Source organism: Alligator mississippiensis, chromosome 13 (assembly GCF_030867095.1).
Source record: "Alligator mississippiensis isolate rAllMis1 chromosome 13, rAllMis1, whole genome shotgun sequence".
Classification (NCBI taxonomy): Eukaryota; Metazoa; Chordata; order Crocodylia; family Alligatoridae; genus Alligator; species Alligator mississippiensis.
The window spans coordinates 3530553-3548209 of record NC_081836.1 but is presented as its reverse complement, the minus strand read 5'-3'; the positions used below and the strand labels follow the sequence as shown (position 1 = coordinate 3548209).

The 17657-nt window shown below is 47.2% G+C and overlaps 2 protein-coding genes across 2 annotated transcripts in view; both read left to right on the top strand.

The window, feature by feature from the left end:
- The first annotated feature begins 1392 nt into the window (after positions 1-1392).
- On the top strand, positions 1393-14739 carry SDHB (succinate dehydrogenase complex iron sulfur subunit B). Its single transcript, XM_014601902.3, has 8 exons — positions 1393-1497; positions 3343-3488; positions 4587-4672; positions 7014-7150; positions 7487-7603; positions 10415-10516; positions 11729-11851; positions 14524-14739. Exons 1-8 carry the CDS (start codon positions 1423-1425, stop codon positions 14569-14571), a joined length of 834 nt encoding a protein of 277 aa, XP_014457388.1. The 5' UTR covers positions 1393-1422; the 3' UTR covers positions 14572-14739.
- A 1688-nt stretch (positions 14740-16427) lies between these two features.
- The window catches only part of ATP13A2 (ATPase cation transporting 13A2), a 32435-nt gene continuing 31205 nt past the window's right edge, over positions 16428-17657 (top strand). Inside the window, exon 1 of the mRNA XM_006259221.4 lies at positions 16428-16531. Coding sequence (XP_006259283.2) covers positions 16522-16531 — 10 coding nt within the window. The 5' untranslated portion in view covers positions 16428-16521. The remainder of the gene's footprint in view (positions 16532-17657) is intronic.

Sequence of the window (17657 nt, the reverse complement as noted above, 5' to 3'; positions counted from 1 at the left end):
ATAAAAATCATGCTTTGAACGGCAAAAGGAAGTCAAGAGACTAAAAAGGATCCAGACTAAAAGGCAAGACGGGCCAATTCTGTTCCCACGGAGATTGTCTCCAACGACAATGAACGTATTGGTTTTAAATGAGGTTTCCCCCTCCTCCGTGCTGATGAGTCCCTAAGTCAGTTACAAACAACTTAGAAATAACGGGTCGAGAGAGAAAAGAGTGAGGTTTGCGCGAGACGGCACTAAGCGAGAGACACGAAACGTTGATGACAGTCACTTCCCCCAACAGTTCCTATTTGCTACTTTAAAGACAATCCTAAATTGATGGATATGCACCGCAGACGGGCGTACATTGAACCTCACGGGGATCTGAATGGGAATATAAACGCGTGTCAAAATGGCAAGTGTCAGACGGACTCTGCCGCTCAAAGACCCGGGAGAGAAAGCAGCGTGAGAGGGAGATTCGGGGGGAAACCTCCCTCGGCTGCTGCTGCTGGGAGCAAGGAGCGCATCCGGGGTTTCACAGGAACGAATGCTTTCGATAACAGGCGATCTTTCCACGCGGGACCGCACGACGGAGCCGGGGGATCGTTTGCTCCCGCGCTGCGGCATGCCGGGGAGGACAGCGGCGGGTAGTTAGCAGCCAGGTAGAAGGCGGGGGAAAACAGCACCTTCGAGACTAACTAAATCACAAACTCAGACGGAGCTAGTCTGTCAGACACGGTGTTGGGGAAAGGCCCGCTGTGCTCCACTTCGCGCGACTCCGCCGCCAGCACGTGTGGACGCGGCGGCCCGGCCTCTGCGTCTCTCCACAGCTCGCGCCGAGTCAGACCCATCGCCAGGGACCCCGGTTGCCTCTGGTTTAGGACAAACACCCCGGTTTTCAGTTACTTTTTTAACTCCAAACCCACATTTTCCATGATTTCCACATATTCCAAATCCACATTTTTCCATGATTAAAATGAAACACTGCTATATCGGTCTATCCATCTATTATACACATATATATATATATATATATATATATATATATATATATATATATACAGCTCGATCGATTTATCTAGTCTCTCCTTGAGGCGCCGGTGCTGAGGGCGGCAAACAGACGCCGGGCCTCCCTCAGGATGGACGGGGAAACTGAGGCAGAGCAAGGACAACACCCCTCCCCATGCTCCTCCTCCCCACCGCGCTCCCAACATGGCCTCTCGCCATGTAAGCCACGCCTACCTGGCCTCCCATTGGCTCCTCCTGTTTGGCCCCTTTCCACAGCGTCGGCCCGTTGGCTCCACCTCTCCCTCGCCTAACCGTCCTGCCTCCGCGCCCTTAGTCCCGCCCACCCTGGCTTCCCATTGGTTCTCACGCAGCCCCCTGACTTCCTGCTTCCGCCGCAGCGGCCTTGTGGGATAGCGGCGGACTTTGCCGGGATCCAAGATGGCGGCGGCCGTGGTCGGAGTCTCCTTGAGGCGCCGCGTTACCGGGCCGGTGCTGAGGGCGGCCGCGCTGCAGGTGGGGGCGGGGGCTGCGCCCGCCTGGCGTGTGACGGGCCGCAGCGTGATTGCATCATCGCTATCCGTCGTAGTAGCCGCTATATTATGATTAATTATATATATTATTATTATTATAGGATATGCTAATCTATATAATGACGCTGTGTTGATTTATAGCAATGTCCTGCGTATAATATAGCGTAAGTGTAACATAATATCGTATAATACGTGTCATATATACTATAAGTACCTATCTCATGATGTTATGTGCCGTGCATTGCTATATACTAGCATTGCATCGTTATGTAATATAATTTATAGAGATACGTTCAGTGCAGTCGTGTGTATATACATAGATAGGAATGTAGTATGTAGTAATATTATATATGATGCATCATATAGTATCATGTACTATTAATGTGCCATCAATATGGTATCATGTGCCATCAGTAATAGACATTAATAGCACATTATACCATAACGTGCTACTAATATGGTATAATGTGCTACTAATATGGCATCGTGTGCTATTAATGTCTATTAATGTGCTACTAATATGGTATAATGTGCTACTAATATGGCATCGTGTGCTATTAATGTCTATTAATGTGCTACTAATATGGTATAATGTGCTACTAATATGGCATCGTGTGCTATTAATGTGCTACTAATATGGCATCGTGTGCTATTAATGTCTATTAATGTGCTACTAATATGGTATAATGTGCTACTAATATGGCATCGTGTGCTATTAATGTGCTACTAATATGGTATAACACACCATTAATGTGATATCATATTAATGTGCTGTGATAATCCCTGGCAGAGGCCGTGCCCCCGCGGTAGGGGAAGGCTGGGCTAGTCTGACGGGGGGGATCCCTTCCTGCCCCCAGTGCAGGTGGGGCCGAGCCCGAGCAGACGGGCAGGACCCTCCGGGTCTCCCTCCCCAGGCTGCAGCCAGCACCTCTGGGGGAGGCTTAAATCCCCCCGACACTGCTACTCACCCACCTTCCTGCTGCCAAAGTGTGGGAAACCCCCCCCCCCCAGCAGAGCACAGGCGCTGTGGTGCCTAAATCGGCCCCGATGAGGATGCATCCAGCTTCTGCTTGCCCCTCTGCAGTGGTGGAGAGCGCGCAGCTTCCCCAGGTGTCCATGCCACGGTTTACCAGCAAAGGAGTTTGTCCCAGTCTCCAGACTAAATGCGTTTTGCTGCAGCGTCAAGCCGTTGCTCCACATCCTCCTCTCTGTGGTGATGAGCGCTGCTTTGGCAGCGCCGTCTCCATGAAGGTTTGATGCATGCGGAGCTGTGGGTGTGAGCCCGCCGAGGAAAGTGCTCCGTTAGTAGAGGGGGGGTCGCTCGTTGTGCATCCGCTGATGCCGTGGGGCAGCGCAGGTGAAGACGGGGATGGGAGCGGGGTTCATAACAAGTGCTGCAAAGGGGGGGATGTGAAGCAAAGTGCACCAGCCAGCGCCCACGGGCCCTCTGATGAATCCAGGCAGCCAGGGGAGGCTGCCCAGAGACATGAGCAGAAGAGGGGTAGGAAGACAGCCTTACAGTTAGTGGGGTCATCCTGGCTAGGGCCTCCATCCTGGTCTGGCACGCCCAGGCGTGTGCATGCCATCTGTGTGCCAGACTGATGCCAGCCGTGCACAGTCACCAGCCCCAGATTCAAGATGACTTTGGAGCTGCGCTGAGTACACACCAACAGGCACATCTGCTGTGCAGCCCCTGAGAGCGTCCGAGTACCCGTCCAGCAGTGTTCGGAGGCGGCTGCATCGCCTCCTTGGGATGTGGATGGGGCCTGCGTCCTGGTGGTGGTGCTGCCGACCAGCTCTGAGAGGCTGTTCTCTGATTTGGGTGCAGGTCTGCCGTGGGGCACAGACAGCAGCTGCCGCAGCTCCCGCTCTCCAGACAGAGCCACGGATCAAGAAATTTGCTATCTACAGATGGGATCCGGACAAGTATGAGGACAAGCCCCACATGCAGACCTATGAGATTGACTTGAATAAGTAAGTATGCACCTTGAAACTTGCGCATGCTTGGCACTTGCACTCGGCCAGAAGGCTGACCTGCGCAGGTTACGTCGCCCCTCAGTTTTGGACCTGTGAAAAAGCATGTAAGAGTGGCTGTGGGCTTAAGTTAGACCTTCTCTAGCTGCTGTTTGGAAAACACTGTGATTAGTGTAGCATGATCGTGCCTCAATAGTGCAATGTGGTTTTGCCAGCATAGATGAAACCAAATCTTGTGTTTAGGCTTAACGACCCTTAGTACAGCCATCAAGTAGAGTTTCCTTAACTGGATGGTTACACCGGCCTTTCACGTGCAGGCAGAATTGTCAGGGATGCAGATTCCAGCTCGGATGTCTCCCAGCACATTTAAAAGTGCAGCTTTATTTCTCAGTGTGTGTAAGCTGGTGTCCCCAAGGTATGTTAATGGCATGCGTGTGCTCAAGAGTAGTGTGACTTGGGGACGTGACACAGTAGTTATGTGTGCGCTTAAATGGAGGTGCTACTTGGCTCGTAGATTGAGAAGGCGATTCTGTGGAAATGGTGGAAACTATGTTGGTCCCTTCTACGACTGCACGCATGCTTATGCTGCTTAATGATGCGATTCGTAACTCTAGATATTGTGTAAATTCTTTGCTACTTTTTGAGCTATGAGCAAGAGCTTTTTTCCCCTCTGCAGTTAGCAAGAAGGGTACAGCCTTCCTCTGAGATATGGAAACCTTTGTACAGTTCCCTATGTCTTTATTTTTTTTCATGACTTGATCGCCACAGTGCTGTTTATGAAGGGAGCCACCTCAAGCTCATTTTGAAACTTCCAGCTAATGCACAATGTAGCTTATTAAGCAGCAGCTGATAGAGAGAGCAAAGTACATTGCGCTGTGTAGTCAACAATATCTTCTAAGTTCTGGGTGGAGTTTCAGGTTTTGTTTTCTTATCTATTACATAAAACCTTGTCCAAGCTTCTCTGTTCACGTGTACAGTTCAGGCATGGTTGTGAATGAAGAGACACAACCTTGCAGTGTCCTGGATTGAGAGGGCTTGAGTGGTAAAGGAAGAGAGAGAGAGAGAGAGGTGTTTTCAAATACTTGTGTTCTATTATAGGTGTGGGCCTATGGTGCTTGATGCTCTGATCAAGATAAAAAATGAGATGGACGCCACCTTGACCTTCCGTAGGTCATGTAGGGAAGGTAAGGCATGCTCCTTCTTTTTTCCTCAGTCTGCTGCGTTGAGGATGATTCAGTGCACTGTGTTCTCACAAGATACTTGTCCAAACAAAGGTGACTGCTGAGAGCAAAAGTAAAGTACAGCACACTTGACCTGTCTTTGATTCAAGTGCTAGATTCAGATTATTTGTTAATGGATCAAAACGGTCATATGATCTGTGTTGTCTGGGCGCTTCAGGCAAATGATGGCCCTTGAATTCATTTTGATTGACTGGAAAGGTTGGAAAAGTTGTCAGAAATTGTTTGACTGGATAAAATTATGGCATTAGGGAATATCAACGGTGGTGGTGATGGTAGGATTCACTTCTGGTATGTGTGGTTGTATGTGCTAGTAACAATCCCACTGTGTGGGACACCCTGAAGTATAAGGGTTTGCAGGGAGCTCTTACTGCTTCAAGTCTAGAAAGATCAACTGGAGGAGACTTTCTGTAACAAGTAATTAATTGCGGAGGACTTGCAAATACTTATGTTCCGGTATTGCAGAGCGTTTGATCCCTTTTTAAAGCCAGAAGGGACCATTGCGATCATCGTCTCGTCTGATTTTTCAGTGTAACGTAGGCCACAGAATGTCCATGAATTAATTCCCTCGTCAAATGCAGTAGCTGTAGTTGAAATAGCATTTCTTTTTTCAAAATCATCTGTTTCAGTTTCTAGTGATGAAGGATTTACTGCAGCCTTTGGTAAACTGCTCAAATGGTTAGTTTCCTTGCTGTATTCTAGTATTATTATGACTTGCTAAATGGAAGAGCTTCCTATTAAATTGCTTTTTGCCCTGCAGATACTTGAAAGGTCACTTGATCACACTATAACCTCATCTCTGATAAGGTAGATAATTGGAGTCCTTAAGGCACACTTTCCAATCTTCTCTTCATTCTCATGGCTGCTCTTTGAACCATCTTTAATTTAGCGTTACCTGCCTTCAATTGTGGATGCCAGAACTGGACACATTTTTCCAGTAGCAGTCACAGCAGAACCATACTCGGATAATGGAGCCTCTCTACTCCTACTTGATATTTCCTGTCTGTATAGCCAAGACTTGTATTGGCATTTTCAGCTCGTGTTGCACTGGGACCTGCAATACAGGATCTATTTTACTCTCCTGCCCTCTTTGCTTATTTGAGGGACTTTTTCTCAATGTAAGAATTAGCCTTTCAGAACAGACTGCTGTTCCATCTAGTGAGTGCCTTACTTGAGAGTAGATACTCAAGAGCAAAGTGTCAGAAACTGTGGAAGGGGCAATAATAGAATAACCTGCCCATAAAGGAAGTTTCTTCCTAGGCATTGAGATTCATTGACTGGCTTATCCCTTAAACCAAGGTTTTTAATGTCCCTCTTTTTTCTAATGCATTAATGTGTTGCATTTTCCATATAAATGATGAATCTTTTTTACTGAAAATACCAAGCTCTTGTCCACTGTGCTAGCAAACCAAAGGTCAGCAGAATTCCAGTTATGTAAAAGTGTTCCGGTTTGGCAAGTCTGAATTTGTTACCTTAGTTACATTGGCTGGTTTTTTTGCGCGCACGTTACTGGAAGGCAAACAACAGTATCCACCAGAGTGTGTCAATGCACTGCATTATTTTATAAAAACCTATGTGGTCTTCTCACTAAGCTAAACTTCATCGCTGTGTTTCAAACCCCTACTCCTCCCCATGTGAAAGAGGTTTTTTATGCCTTTGTTTCTTTTAATCAATCAGCTTGGCACCTCTGCTGTTTCTGCTGCAGGTTTGGTTGGCTTTTTTGTGGGGGGAATGAAGTGCCTGAATACAGGGGTGTTGGTTGTTGCCGTGTTGGTAACAGTTGGAAAAATTGTTCTGAATACACTCTTTCAAGCTGAGGCTGTGTAATTTTTTTTATAACAGCTTCAGTATCTTCAGTTCCTCTGTTGTACATCCTCATTTCACTTGCTTTTTTGAGCAACGACAGCCACTGTGCAGAAACTTCCCTGAGCTGTTGATAGTGACTCCCAGGTCTTTCCTGAATGACAGCAACTTGACAGTGTACATGAGGAGTTTAGATCACTTGCTTCTAACGTTTGTCAGCACTAAATATACCAGCTACTGTGCCACAGAGGAAATGTTTAGCCCTCGGTTTCTTTGCTCTCTAATTGTTAAGTGATGATGGTTCTGGTTGGTTGGGTAGCAGCTATTGGGGAGATTGGGTGATTTCTGTTTTATCTTCTGCTGGGATAATGGCAGCAACCATAGTCTTAGAGATGAAATAATGGAAGCCAGTTGGGGATGATGATTTTAGGACAAGGAAGACTACTACAAGCGAAGCAGCTGATCTCCCTTCTCTCCCTCACAGGTATCTGTGGCTCATGTGCTATGAACATCAGTGGTGGCAACACCTTGGCCTGTACTAAAAGAATCGACACCAACCTCGACAAAGTCACTAAAATCTACCCTCTGCCCCACATGTACGTGGTGAAGGATCTTGTTCCAGTGAGTTCTGCGTATGTTCTGATTTGTGTAATGAAAGCCGACTGTGTAGCAGTCTGATTTTTGTAGTGAGGGAGGATCATCCCAAAATTATACATTCTTGTACATAATGGTTTTCTAAGAATGTTTGACAGTGATGTGTATCGAGGTGGAGTAATGTGAGTAACTAATTCCCAATTCTTCTGGCTTCATAGCCAGTGGTTAACCTGTGGGTGTTAAAGAAGTTGGTATACAAAATTTACATTTCTGCCTGATTGTTGTGGCATAATGTTAGATCTCTCACAAGCACAAGCCACAATAAATAATGAATATGCCAATTCTTCTGTTTCTTAAACACAGGACTTGAGCAACTTCTATGCACAATACAAATCCATTGAGCCTTACCTGAAGAAGAAGGATGAATCCCAGCAGGGTAAAGAGCAGTACCTGCAGTCCATAGAAGATCGCCAGAAACTGGTTATTACTCCTTTTTTTTTTTTCCCTTATATTCCTTTAATTCTTTCCAAATGAGAATTAGGTTAGATATTTTAATAGATGGTGGTCATGCTCAAGTGAGGGCAGTTCCTTACATCAGCGGTTCCCAATTTGTGGTATGGGTACCACCAGTGATGTACAGACAAGCTGTTAGTGGTACGTGTTAACAGATTTATTATAATTACTTTATATGATAAAAATGTGCTGGTGGTACTGAAGGTTGCATCCTTTTAAATTGGTGGTGTGGAAGCTGTCAGAGTTTGGTTCAGGTTGGAGTGCAGAATCATCTCCACACCTTGCTGGAATCTTGTTTTCAAAGAAACCGTATGCTGTGGGATCTTCTCCCTGGAAGGCAGTACAATGTTCTTCTTTGGGGTTATCTGCCCTGGGATTTTGCATGATGTTAGGACACGACCCTTAGGAGTCATGTTCAATAATATGATGTAAAAGGCAGCATAGGTGAGGAACTTATGTCATTTGCCTGTACTAAGGCTTTCCCCCCACTTCCAAAGAGGCATGACAGCACTTTCATTCGTTATGTGAAAACAAGGGACTTCGGTCCCTATCTGACAGAGGTTGGCAAAGTCACCACGATATTCCCCAACCTTGGGAACAGACAAGGTAAAACCATTGTGGTAGACTGCAGTTTGTCTCCACTAGAATTTTAAAGCAAGCTAGCAAACCGCTTAAACTACACTTTTTTTTTTTTTTTGCAATTAAAACAGCCACAGTATTAACTTGCGTTTAAAATTGTTCCTGACCATAAATCCCTTGAGCCCCTGTCTCCTAACTTGGTTTCCAGGATGATGTCAGTCTTTTGGAAGCTAATCTTTTTTCAAAACTAGAGGAGAGGGTTTGGTATTTAAAGACCCATTCAAGTATTTATAGAGTGGCTTACATTGCCAGCATAGTTCTGTATGCATTTCCCTTGTGGCTACTGTAAGTATATTTACTTTCCCCCCTTCCTTCCCCTCTTTTGATGGATTTTGAAGTCAAAGTAAAATTCTGTATAGGAATATTTGCAACAGCCATAGCTGTGGACTGAATTTCTTTAAGCAGTGAAAGACTTTGGTTCAAACTGTAAATACTATTTTTTTTTTCGAGGTAAACTACCAAGACCTTACTAAAAACGTGAGAAGGAACAAGATCTAACTTTATAAAAGGATAGCTGCAAACCTATTTTTTACTGTGCATCTCAATTTTTTTTTTTAAATGAAGCCATCATATGACTGTTAATAATGTCAGTGGTAGCATGAAAATACCATGACTTTTTTTTTTAGCAAAACCTAGAATTGTTCTGCTTTTGAGAACTTCCTATCCAGTGGTTTAAGACTAGATTTAAAACTGAAAAGGATACAATGGAACTAATTGTATGATGACCAAGTGGAATACATCCTTTTCAGCTGTGTGTTCAAAAAAACCGTTAGCAGTTTTCTTTCCTAAACTGAAAACTTCATTTCCAGTTTTATGCCAGAATTTGATTCTCACTTCCAGTATTTGTGGACTACTGTCTTCAAGATTTCTTATTTTGCATTATGCAAAATAAATATAAATTAAAAGTCACTAGACCTAACTTCATGCAGAACCACAAAGGAAACCTATTTTCTTCTAATCAATCATTTCTAACTAATTGCTGGTAAAACTTCTTGCTCCATAATTTTTATCAATTAACTTCAGCTTGATCTGTATACTGTTTACATCACCTTCTAGAAACTAAAGATTAAATTATTTGAAAAAATATAGTTTCAGGTATCTTGTATCCTTGTAAAAACCCATCTCTTCCTGCAGACCGATCTTATTACTCCTCTCTGACAAATGTTGCCTGATTATTGTTATTCAGAACCTTTTAGCTGTGCAATCCACTACAAGCAGGTTTATTCCTTTCAGAGGAAGCCTTGGTGCAATGAAGTCTTGAAGCAATACTCAGAAATGTAGTTTAAATAAAATGGGGTAGCATCCTTTCACTTAAGTAACAGTAACTTTTTTTTTTTCTTGTCTTTCCTATCGGAGAATGTTATCTGACTTCTGTCTCTGGAGAGCTCCACTGTGCAATAATGGAGTGTGGAATTTCTATATAGTTGTACCTTCTAGTGATACATATTTTCCTAGAGGCCAAAAGCCTTGCTGGGCAGTACTTCCCCTTCTCTTCTCGTGGCCCTGGTTAAGAGACCCCAAGTACTGTGATCAGCATGGAGGTGACTGAATCATACCTGTTCATACAGCTTGCCAAACTTGTGATGCTCCAGAAAATTATTAAAAGCTCTGACTTGAGTGCTTTTGTACAAAAGCTCTCCTATATTGTGGGTGGCGAGGGAGGGCAGGGCTGGCATGAATCCTTTGGATTTGCACACTCTTCCTTGACTGCTTGTGGGATACATCCTATCACATGCTAAAGTATCAGTACTTCTATTCTGTGCTGGCAGCCACCACTAATGCCTTTTCCTCGGTAACATTGCCTGGAGCTGTGGTTCACATTCTGTACCCTTTCCTTTCCTTGAAAGCTTATTGGAGCCTACCAGAGACTAGCTGCTTGGGGGGAAATGAACATGGCTTTCTCTTGCACTTCCCCTTCTCCACTAGCCTAATTGTTTCCACTCTCAACAACAAGTCTGTCTTCAGTGCTAGAAATGGAGGGTCATAGTGTCCTGCTTCAGAGGGCCAGCTGACAAGAACTGTCCTTTGCAAGCATGTGAGAACTTGCACATGAGTTGAGGAAGGCAAATCACCTGTCAGAACAGTTGTTTCCTAGGTGGTCTTGAACTGCTGACTGTCTCCTCCTCCCCTTCCCTGCAGGATGGGCTGTATGAGTGTATTCTGTGCGCCTGCTGCAGTACCAGCTGTCCCAGTTACTGGTGGAACGGAGACAAATACCTGGGCCCTGCAGTACTGATGCAGGTAAGAGGTGCTGATTGTTTAGTGAAGGGCAGAGAGCAAGCTTGGTAGGTAGGACTGGTTTTTCTGGCTCTTCCTCCTTTCTCCAAAGGTAGTAGAAATGCCTAGCATGCCGCCTCTTTAATCCCTTTGACAGGGGACATGTTTACCACAGCGAAGGGGACTTAGCATGTGGCATCAGATATGTTAAAGAACAATTGTGAGAGCTCCCTGTGAGAGTGCCCCTCATTTCAGTCCTCCTTTGTTCACCACTTGTGATTTGGTTACCCACTCCTTGATTTGGGTCTGTTCACTCCTGCCTCCTTGGGTTGTGCTGACAGCACCAAGGCTCCTCGGGCGGTCTCCCCACCAAGCACTAGTCAGGCCCAGGACTGCTTCGCTTCTGAGATGACAGACGGGTGCATTTGGTTCAGTGCCACCTTCAGCTGATAACTTGTATTAAACTATATTTCATGTAGACAGATGGGTACTATAAAAGGCCCTGAAATATACTACTTGGGTGTCAAATCCTGAGATAAGCTGGCACAAACTCACACTAGTTTGGTCTTCTGGATTATAACCACATTTACTTTGGCTGGTCTTTACTGTCCTATAGAAGGTCTTGTTCCTGGCCTGTCCCTTTCCAACCCCCAAAAGTGTCCTGACACCACAGTATGACCAGCTCTAAGACATCCCTTGTTAGGAAACCTGGAGTGAGAGACTGAGCCCTCTTGTATTCCGGTCTCGGCACAGAGACAGTTCTAGTAGTGATGGGCATCTCTCTCGCTTTTTCTCCTTACATTTCCTTGCCTGAAGTGTAAGTGCATCTCACTAAGCCATGATGAAAACCAGATTTTAAAGTGTCTTGAAATGGCCCAATTTTCAAGCGTTAAGTGGCTTTTAGTACATCCTGTCCATCATGCTACATTACAGAGCATATTCCACAAATGGAGAGAGCAAATTCATAACTTCAAGTGATGACAGGTCATATTAAGTATTGCAGTGTCTCCAAGTGTGTGTGTGATTTATATAATTGCTTTTAGTCACAAATCACATCCTTGATTCTCCAGCCTTCTAAAGAGAACAGTAAATGATCTGAACAATACAGCATGTTAATGGCAATGGGTTAGATTCTGTACTGAAAGCCCTAAATTGAATCCTGCTTTTGATATGGAACTCTAATTACTTTGGACGTAGGAAAGGCAGCGTGTACAGTAACGATGTTCTGGGTTTCAGGCATATCGGTGGATGATCGATTCCAGAGACGACTACAGAGAAGAGCGGCTGGCACAGCTTCAGGACCCATTTTCCCTCTACCGCTGCCATACAATCATGAACTGCACAAAGTCCTGCCCCAAGGTGCATTTCCGCCCCCCAATCCTTGCTAATGCAACTGGAAAGCATGTGCAGACCATGTGAGCTGTGGGGTGAGGAGGGAAAGGTACCTCTGGGTTTTTAGGGAGTTAGAGTGAGCACAGTCCCTTTTGACTGTGTCCTGGCCTCTGAAGTGCACTGAGCGCTCATGAGGCAGCTGTGCTTGTGTGGAGATCAGCAATGCCTGCCACATGACAGACGGCGCACAGAAGCCCGTTGTTTGTACTAAAGATTAACGACTTCTTTACTTATGAATGAGGGTCACGGGTGAGTTGTTTGGGGTCCTGTTGTAGAGGATTTCAAACTCAGGTCTGTGGCCCATTGACTGGTGTATGAGCCAGAGAGTCTCTTGGTCAGCATGACTGGAAATCTGGGGGGGGGGGATTTTTTTTTCCCCTCCCCCTAAAACACCCCTAGCAAAGGAGCTAATTAATCCTCCCTCCAACCCTAAAAGAGGGTGTGTATTAGTCTTAGGAAATCTGCCTGCACACCCTTTTATCCCAACAGAAATAGTCTGTCTGGGAGACGGGGCTGTAACAGCACGGGGCTGTAGTGCATTTGCACAATGGTGGTAGGGGAAGCCAGTTTCAGAAGGCTCTGAATCGAGGCTTTTAAAACACCAAGCAACATCTTTTACCCACACAACAAAGTAACTATGCATATTGCTGAAGCACTTGACATTACATGTGAGAGAAGAGACTAGGGAGTTGGTTACACGTGGTAAACAGTGCACCGGGATCCTCTTACAAGGGTCACTGTTTCATTTTGCTAATATCCGACTGGATAACACATTGAGTGGAATTTTCCAGATTTAACTCCGCATAAAGTCTCCATGCTGCAGTGACCCAGCTAGCTTCTATGGCAGACATTACAGCTGAGCAGCTTTGCTAGTCCTGCAAGCATCAGCATTGTCTTAACTGGACCTGGCTTACACCTGGAAAGGCATGAAATTCCCTCCTGGCTTTTGCAAACAGCAAAAGCTACTTCTAAGCAGCTGCTATACAACTGAAAGCCCTTTGCCCAGGTTGAGTGAGGCAGGTGCCTGAACTGAAAGCTTATAACTCTTGGAAAATAAGATGCTTGGGGGTCACTGTCCTGCTCTGCATGTCTCCCTCGCTAAAACTGAATGCAGCTGTAAATATTACGTGATTCCAAATTGCATTTATGAAGGCTTTACTGGAATATAAGCGATTGCTTATAAATTGTAAATTGATGTGCTGCTTCGGTTAGTATAAACAGCAATGGTTTCATCGACTTCCATATACCTAGCTTACAATGTGTATAAACAGCGTGAATGTCATAATGAAATAATGCATCAAGGCTTTGCCTTCGTGATGGATGTATATGATGTTAGCTAATAACTACTGTGTTTCAACCAATACGGTCTTATTGTTGGGTCTTTCTTAGAATCACAGAAAATGAGGGTGGGAAGGGACCTCAGGAGGTCACGTCTACCCTGCTCCAAGCAGGACCAGCCCCAACTACATCATCCCAGACAAATCTTTGTCCAGCCAGGTCTTAAAAACCTCCAAGGATGGAGACTCTACCAACTGTCTAAATAACTCTTGATCATCTCTGAAGGCTGCACATGAGCTGTCTGACGCAATTCCCTGTTGCAGTCTCTCTCACGGAACTGCTTCTCTCATCCCAGTGAAAAAGCAGGCTGCTTGTTATTTCCCCCTCATTTTGAGATCAAGCATTCACTCAGGCCTGAGTGGGCAAATTAGGCATATCTGCAGAAGGACCCATAGCAGCAGGGATGCGGTGGCTGTAAAACCCAACAGAAACCTCTTTTGGAGAAACCGAATGAGTTCTGTACTAGAAGTGTTGTAGGGTGGTCTGGCTGCTTTGCCTTTAGAGTCCCACTCCTTGATTTTTTTTTCTCCTGGCATTAAGTAGAACACAAGACTCTACATCTGGACAGCTGTGAAATCTGGACACAGCCACCTTGTTAAACTGTTTCATGCTTCTCAGTGCCCCGATGGGGATTGAGTACCGTTATGTGCCAAGTTGACTAAAGGCCTTCTCTCCAAGCAAGTAGGCGTTCCCATCGGTTGCTTCAGTGGCTGCTTAAGATGGGTCTTGCTGTATTTTAGCCAAATGGCAAGAGTTGGTGCCAACAAATCTCAGACCAGGACCAGGATATAAGTATTTGAACAGGGCCTTATCGGGGATCAGCATTTCAGACACCCCTGCTGAATGGAGTGGTGCTGGAAATGTGTCCGTTCCCATCCAGGCCAACACAGCCCTCTCTGACTCCAGCTTGGCTTCTCTCCCCCACGTGCCCCAACCCTCTACCTCAAAAGATGCAAATTCAGTGTACCTCAAGCTTCATCTTCTCACATTCTGGCAGCATCTGATCCTCTGCCAGCCAATCTTGTCCATAACTCCAAGCTGTTCCCCTGTATATACACCATTATTTTAAATATTGAAAGTGGGGCTCTATGCTGGGATCACAGATGGGCATCGACCTTCTTTCCAAATGGGCAGCAAATGTTGCAGCAGACACTGCCAGCTGACCTCATAGGGACCCCCTGTAACCAGTAGCTCGCTGCATCAGCCCTGGCCCTGCTCAATATGAGGATATAAAGGCTGTGGTAATTTAATTTTCATTGGCAACTCGCTGATCTTTTTTTTTCTCTCTCTGTCTCTCCTAGGGTTTGAACCCTGGAAAAGCAATTGCTGAGATCAAGAAAATGATGTAAACTTAAAAAGAGAAGGCAGCCAGCACATGATGCCATTGCCCAGTCAGGGCTCTGACACGCACATACCATACAGAAATGTAATTTATATCTGAAATCAGAGGGCACGGTTCCCACAGGGCTTGTTTTTTTCTATTGCTGTGCATGTACAATAAATGTTATCAAGAACAAGCCAGGGGTGCCTGCTTTCATTAACAGAACTGAACTAACTTTCCCCTCTTCCCTTCCGTCTCTTGGCTGAACAAGTAAATTCCAACTGGAATCTGAAGCCAGTTGTTTTTGGTGTGTGCAGCTTACAGAAGCATTAGAGTCAGACTTTGCTCCCACATTTTGCCAACCCGGTGCCAGAAGCTGTCAGTTCTAGCCTGGCACCGAAGCAGAAATAGTTCAAAGATGCAATTAATCTAATAATGTTCATTTTGGTAATAAACTACCACTTGGGTTAAAGCTGAGGTGGAGATTTTCGGGGAGGGTGTGTGTGTGTGAGAACAGAAATGAAGCATGATGTGAAGATTCACCAGCCTAGAGACTTCTTAGGTCCAGGGGAAGGCTCTTCACTGATTTCAGTAACTGAGTTGAGCCTGGAGTGCCCGACGCAAGCAGAGGAAGGGAGTAGAAGCACAGGAAGTAAACACCATTTCCTTGTAAACGTGCATGTGGCACGCTTGTTTAAACGTTGCAGCACGTCGCCAAAGAAAAGAGGCAGCAGGGAGGGGACTTTTAACACATCACTGCCCATATATGAAACAGTCATTTCTCTTTAAATCTCTGAAGTATGTACAATATAACGTGAATTACCTCTTTTTCCTCCAGTCTAGTCCAAGCTGATTTTGTGCCCCAACAGGCTTACTGAAATAGTGCCATCAGTGTAGTAGGTGCTGGGATGTCATTCAGACCCGTGCAGGAAGAGATTTGCTTGCTGCTGTTCTGCCAAGAGGGACATCTTGAATACGCTGGGTTCAGCCCCATTTGGGTGGTGTAGCCTATAATCCTCAGTTTGTTCAACCTCACTGCAGCCCATACTTTAAAAGATGAACAGATAATACTAAAATATATATGTCGACTTCCTGAATTCAAGCAGGTGATTGTGAAATGGCAGCAATGGTGAAATAAAGATAACTGAAAGAACCAACCACAGGGGTTCTGTTTTGTTGTGCAGCAGATTGGACCTGTAACGCAGTTAAGTGTCGTAGGAGCCAAGGACTTCGCATTTGCTGTGCATCCAGCTCAGCATGGCCTATGAGGGATGGCATGAGGATTTATTCCTCTCCTGCACTGCTAGGATTCACAAGACAGACCCAGAGCTTTCCCCTAGGAAGCTGCGGGTATAGAAAATTGGGGGTGGAAGGGCCCTCGGGAAGCAGGACCAGCCCCTGCTGCATCATCCCAGCCAAGCCTTTTTTGTTCTCATCTTTAATAGAAAATATTTCGCATCCCAAATCCCATCAGCTAATTCTATTCCAAATCTGTGTGAATCACTCGAGACCCAGGTGTGGCTCTGCCAGCATCCTCCACCTCCCAGCCAAGGCGGCTTCAAAACCTCCAAGCATTGAGACTGCACCACCCCTCTGGGGAGCCTGCTCCAGTGCTTCACCGCCCTCCTAGGGAGAGAGTTTCTCCTAAAATCCAACCTCAACCTCCCTTCTTGCAACTGGAGCCCATCGGGTTTGCAGACAGGATTTGCAAGGCAATAGGGGGAAAGAAGCTCAAAAAACAAGCCCTGTGCTTTGCTGTCCGTGCAGGGCTAAGGGGGAGCCGGGCTGGTCCCAGGGACGCTCCGGTCCCTGCCCGAGCGGGCGGGGAGGCAGGGAGGGGAGGGGAGGGGAGGGGAGGACTACAGCTCCCGGCAGCAGCAGCGCGGCCCTTCCGCCTGCCCCGCCGGGGACCAGCTGAGCCAGGCTCTTTGTGTCTGCGGCTCCGCGACCCGGAGCTCCCGGCAGCCGCAGCCCGGCCATGAGCACAGGTGGGTCGGGGCGTGTCCGTCTGGGTCTGTGCATGCTCCAGTGGGTGGGTGCATGCCCCCCTTGGGTCTGTGCATGCCCCTGGGGTCTGTGCATGCTCCAGTGGGTGGGTGCATGCCCCCCTTGGGTCTGTGCATGCCCCTTGGGTCTGTGCATGCTCCAGTGGGTGGGTGCATGCCCCCCTTGGGTCTGTGCATGCCCCTTGGGTCTGTGCATGCTCCAGTGGGTGGGTGCATGCCCCCCTTGGGTCTGTGCATGCCCCCTTGGATCTATGCATGCTCCAGTGGGTGGGTGCATGCCCCCCTTGGGTCTGTGCATGCCCCCTTGGATCTATGCATGCTCCAGTGGGTGGGTACATGCCCCCCTTGGGTCTGTGCATGCCCCGGTGGGTTGGTGCATGCCCCCTTGGGTCTATGCATGTCCCCCGTGCATGCCCCATGGGGGCTCACAGCTGGGCAGGGATGCAACTGGGACCCCCAGTGCTGGGGAACAAAGAGTGGGGGGGCCCCCATCAGCCCAGCTCCTCCGCCAGCCCCTGACTTCTGCATGCTACTGGGGATGCCCGCTGGGATGCGGAGTTGCCTCCCTGCTGGGCTCCCGTCACTCCTTCCTAGCGCCTGGGAAGCTGGGGCGGGGGGGATATGTCTTGTGCCAGTGAACTGCCCTGGCAGGAGCCAGCAGAGCACAGCGCCCTCGAGGTCTGGGGCATAACTTGGCTTCGTTCCCCCGGGAGCAGCTGCAGGGTTCGGCCGTGCTGCGGCAGGGGTGTCTCGGAGCTGTCAGAGCAGCCCCCCTGCGGGTGCCGGCCTCGAGGGCAGGCCAGGGGGTGCTAGGGACCAGCCTGAGCTGTCCTGGGTGTGAGCATCCACCTGGGGCTGGGCCGGCAGGCCTGGGGCTGGAGAGTGTGTTCCAGCTGCTCCCCTCCTAGCGCCCAGCTCTGCCCGTCTCGCAGGCGAGACGGAAGTGACCCTTGCCAGGCAGCTTAGCCCAGGTCGTGTCCCTTAACACCGCCGCAGGAGGAGCTGGAAGTGGTTGAGTGGGGTTCCCTGTGGGATTGCATCTCGTGCCTGGAAAGCCCTGCCAGGGCGGCTCTTCCACACCCTGGCTATCTCTTATCTACAGGCAGCA

Excerpts from the sequence above, each read along its gene's own strand:
- SDHB (XM_014601902.3), top strand. The coding sequence starts at position 1,423 with ATGGCGGCGGCCGTGGTCGGAGTCTCCTTGAGGCGCCGCGTTACCGGG. Across the intron at positions 7,151-7,486 it reads TGGTGAAGGATCTTGTTCCA|GACTTGAGCAACTTCTATGC; the intron begins GTGAGTTCTGCG and ends TCTTAAACACAG. Across the intron at positions 10,517-11,728 it reads GCCCTGCAGTACTGATGCAG|GCATATCGGTGGATGATCGA; the intron begins GTAAGAGGTGCT and ends TCTGGGTTTCAG.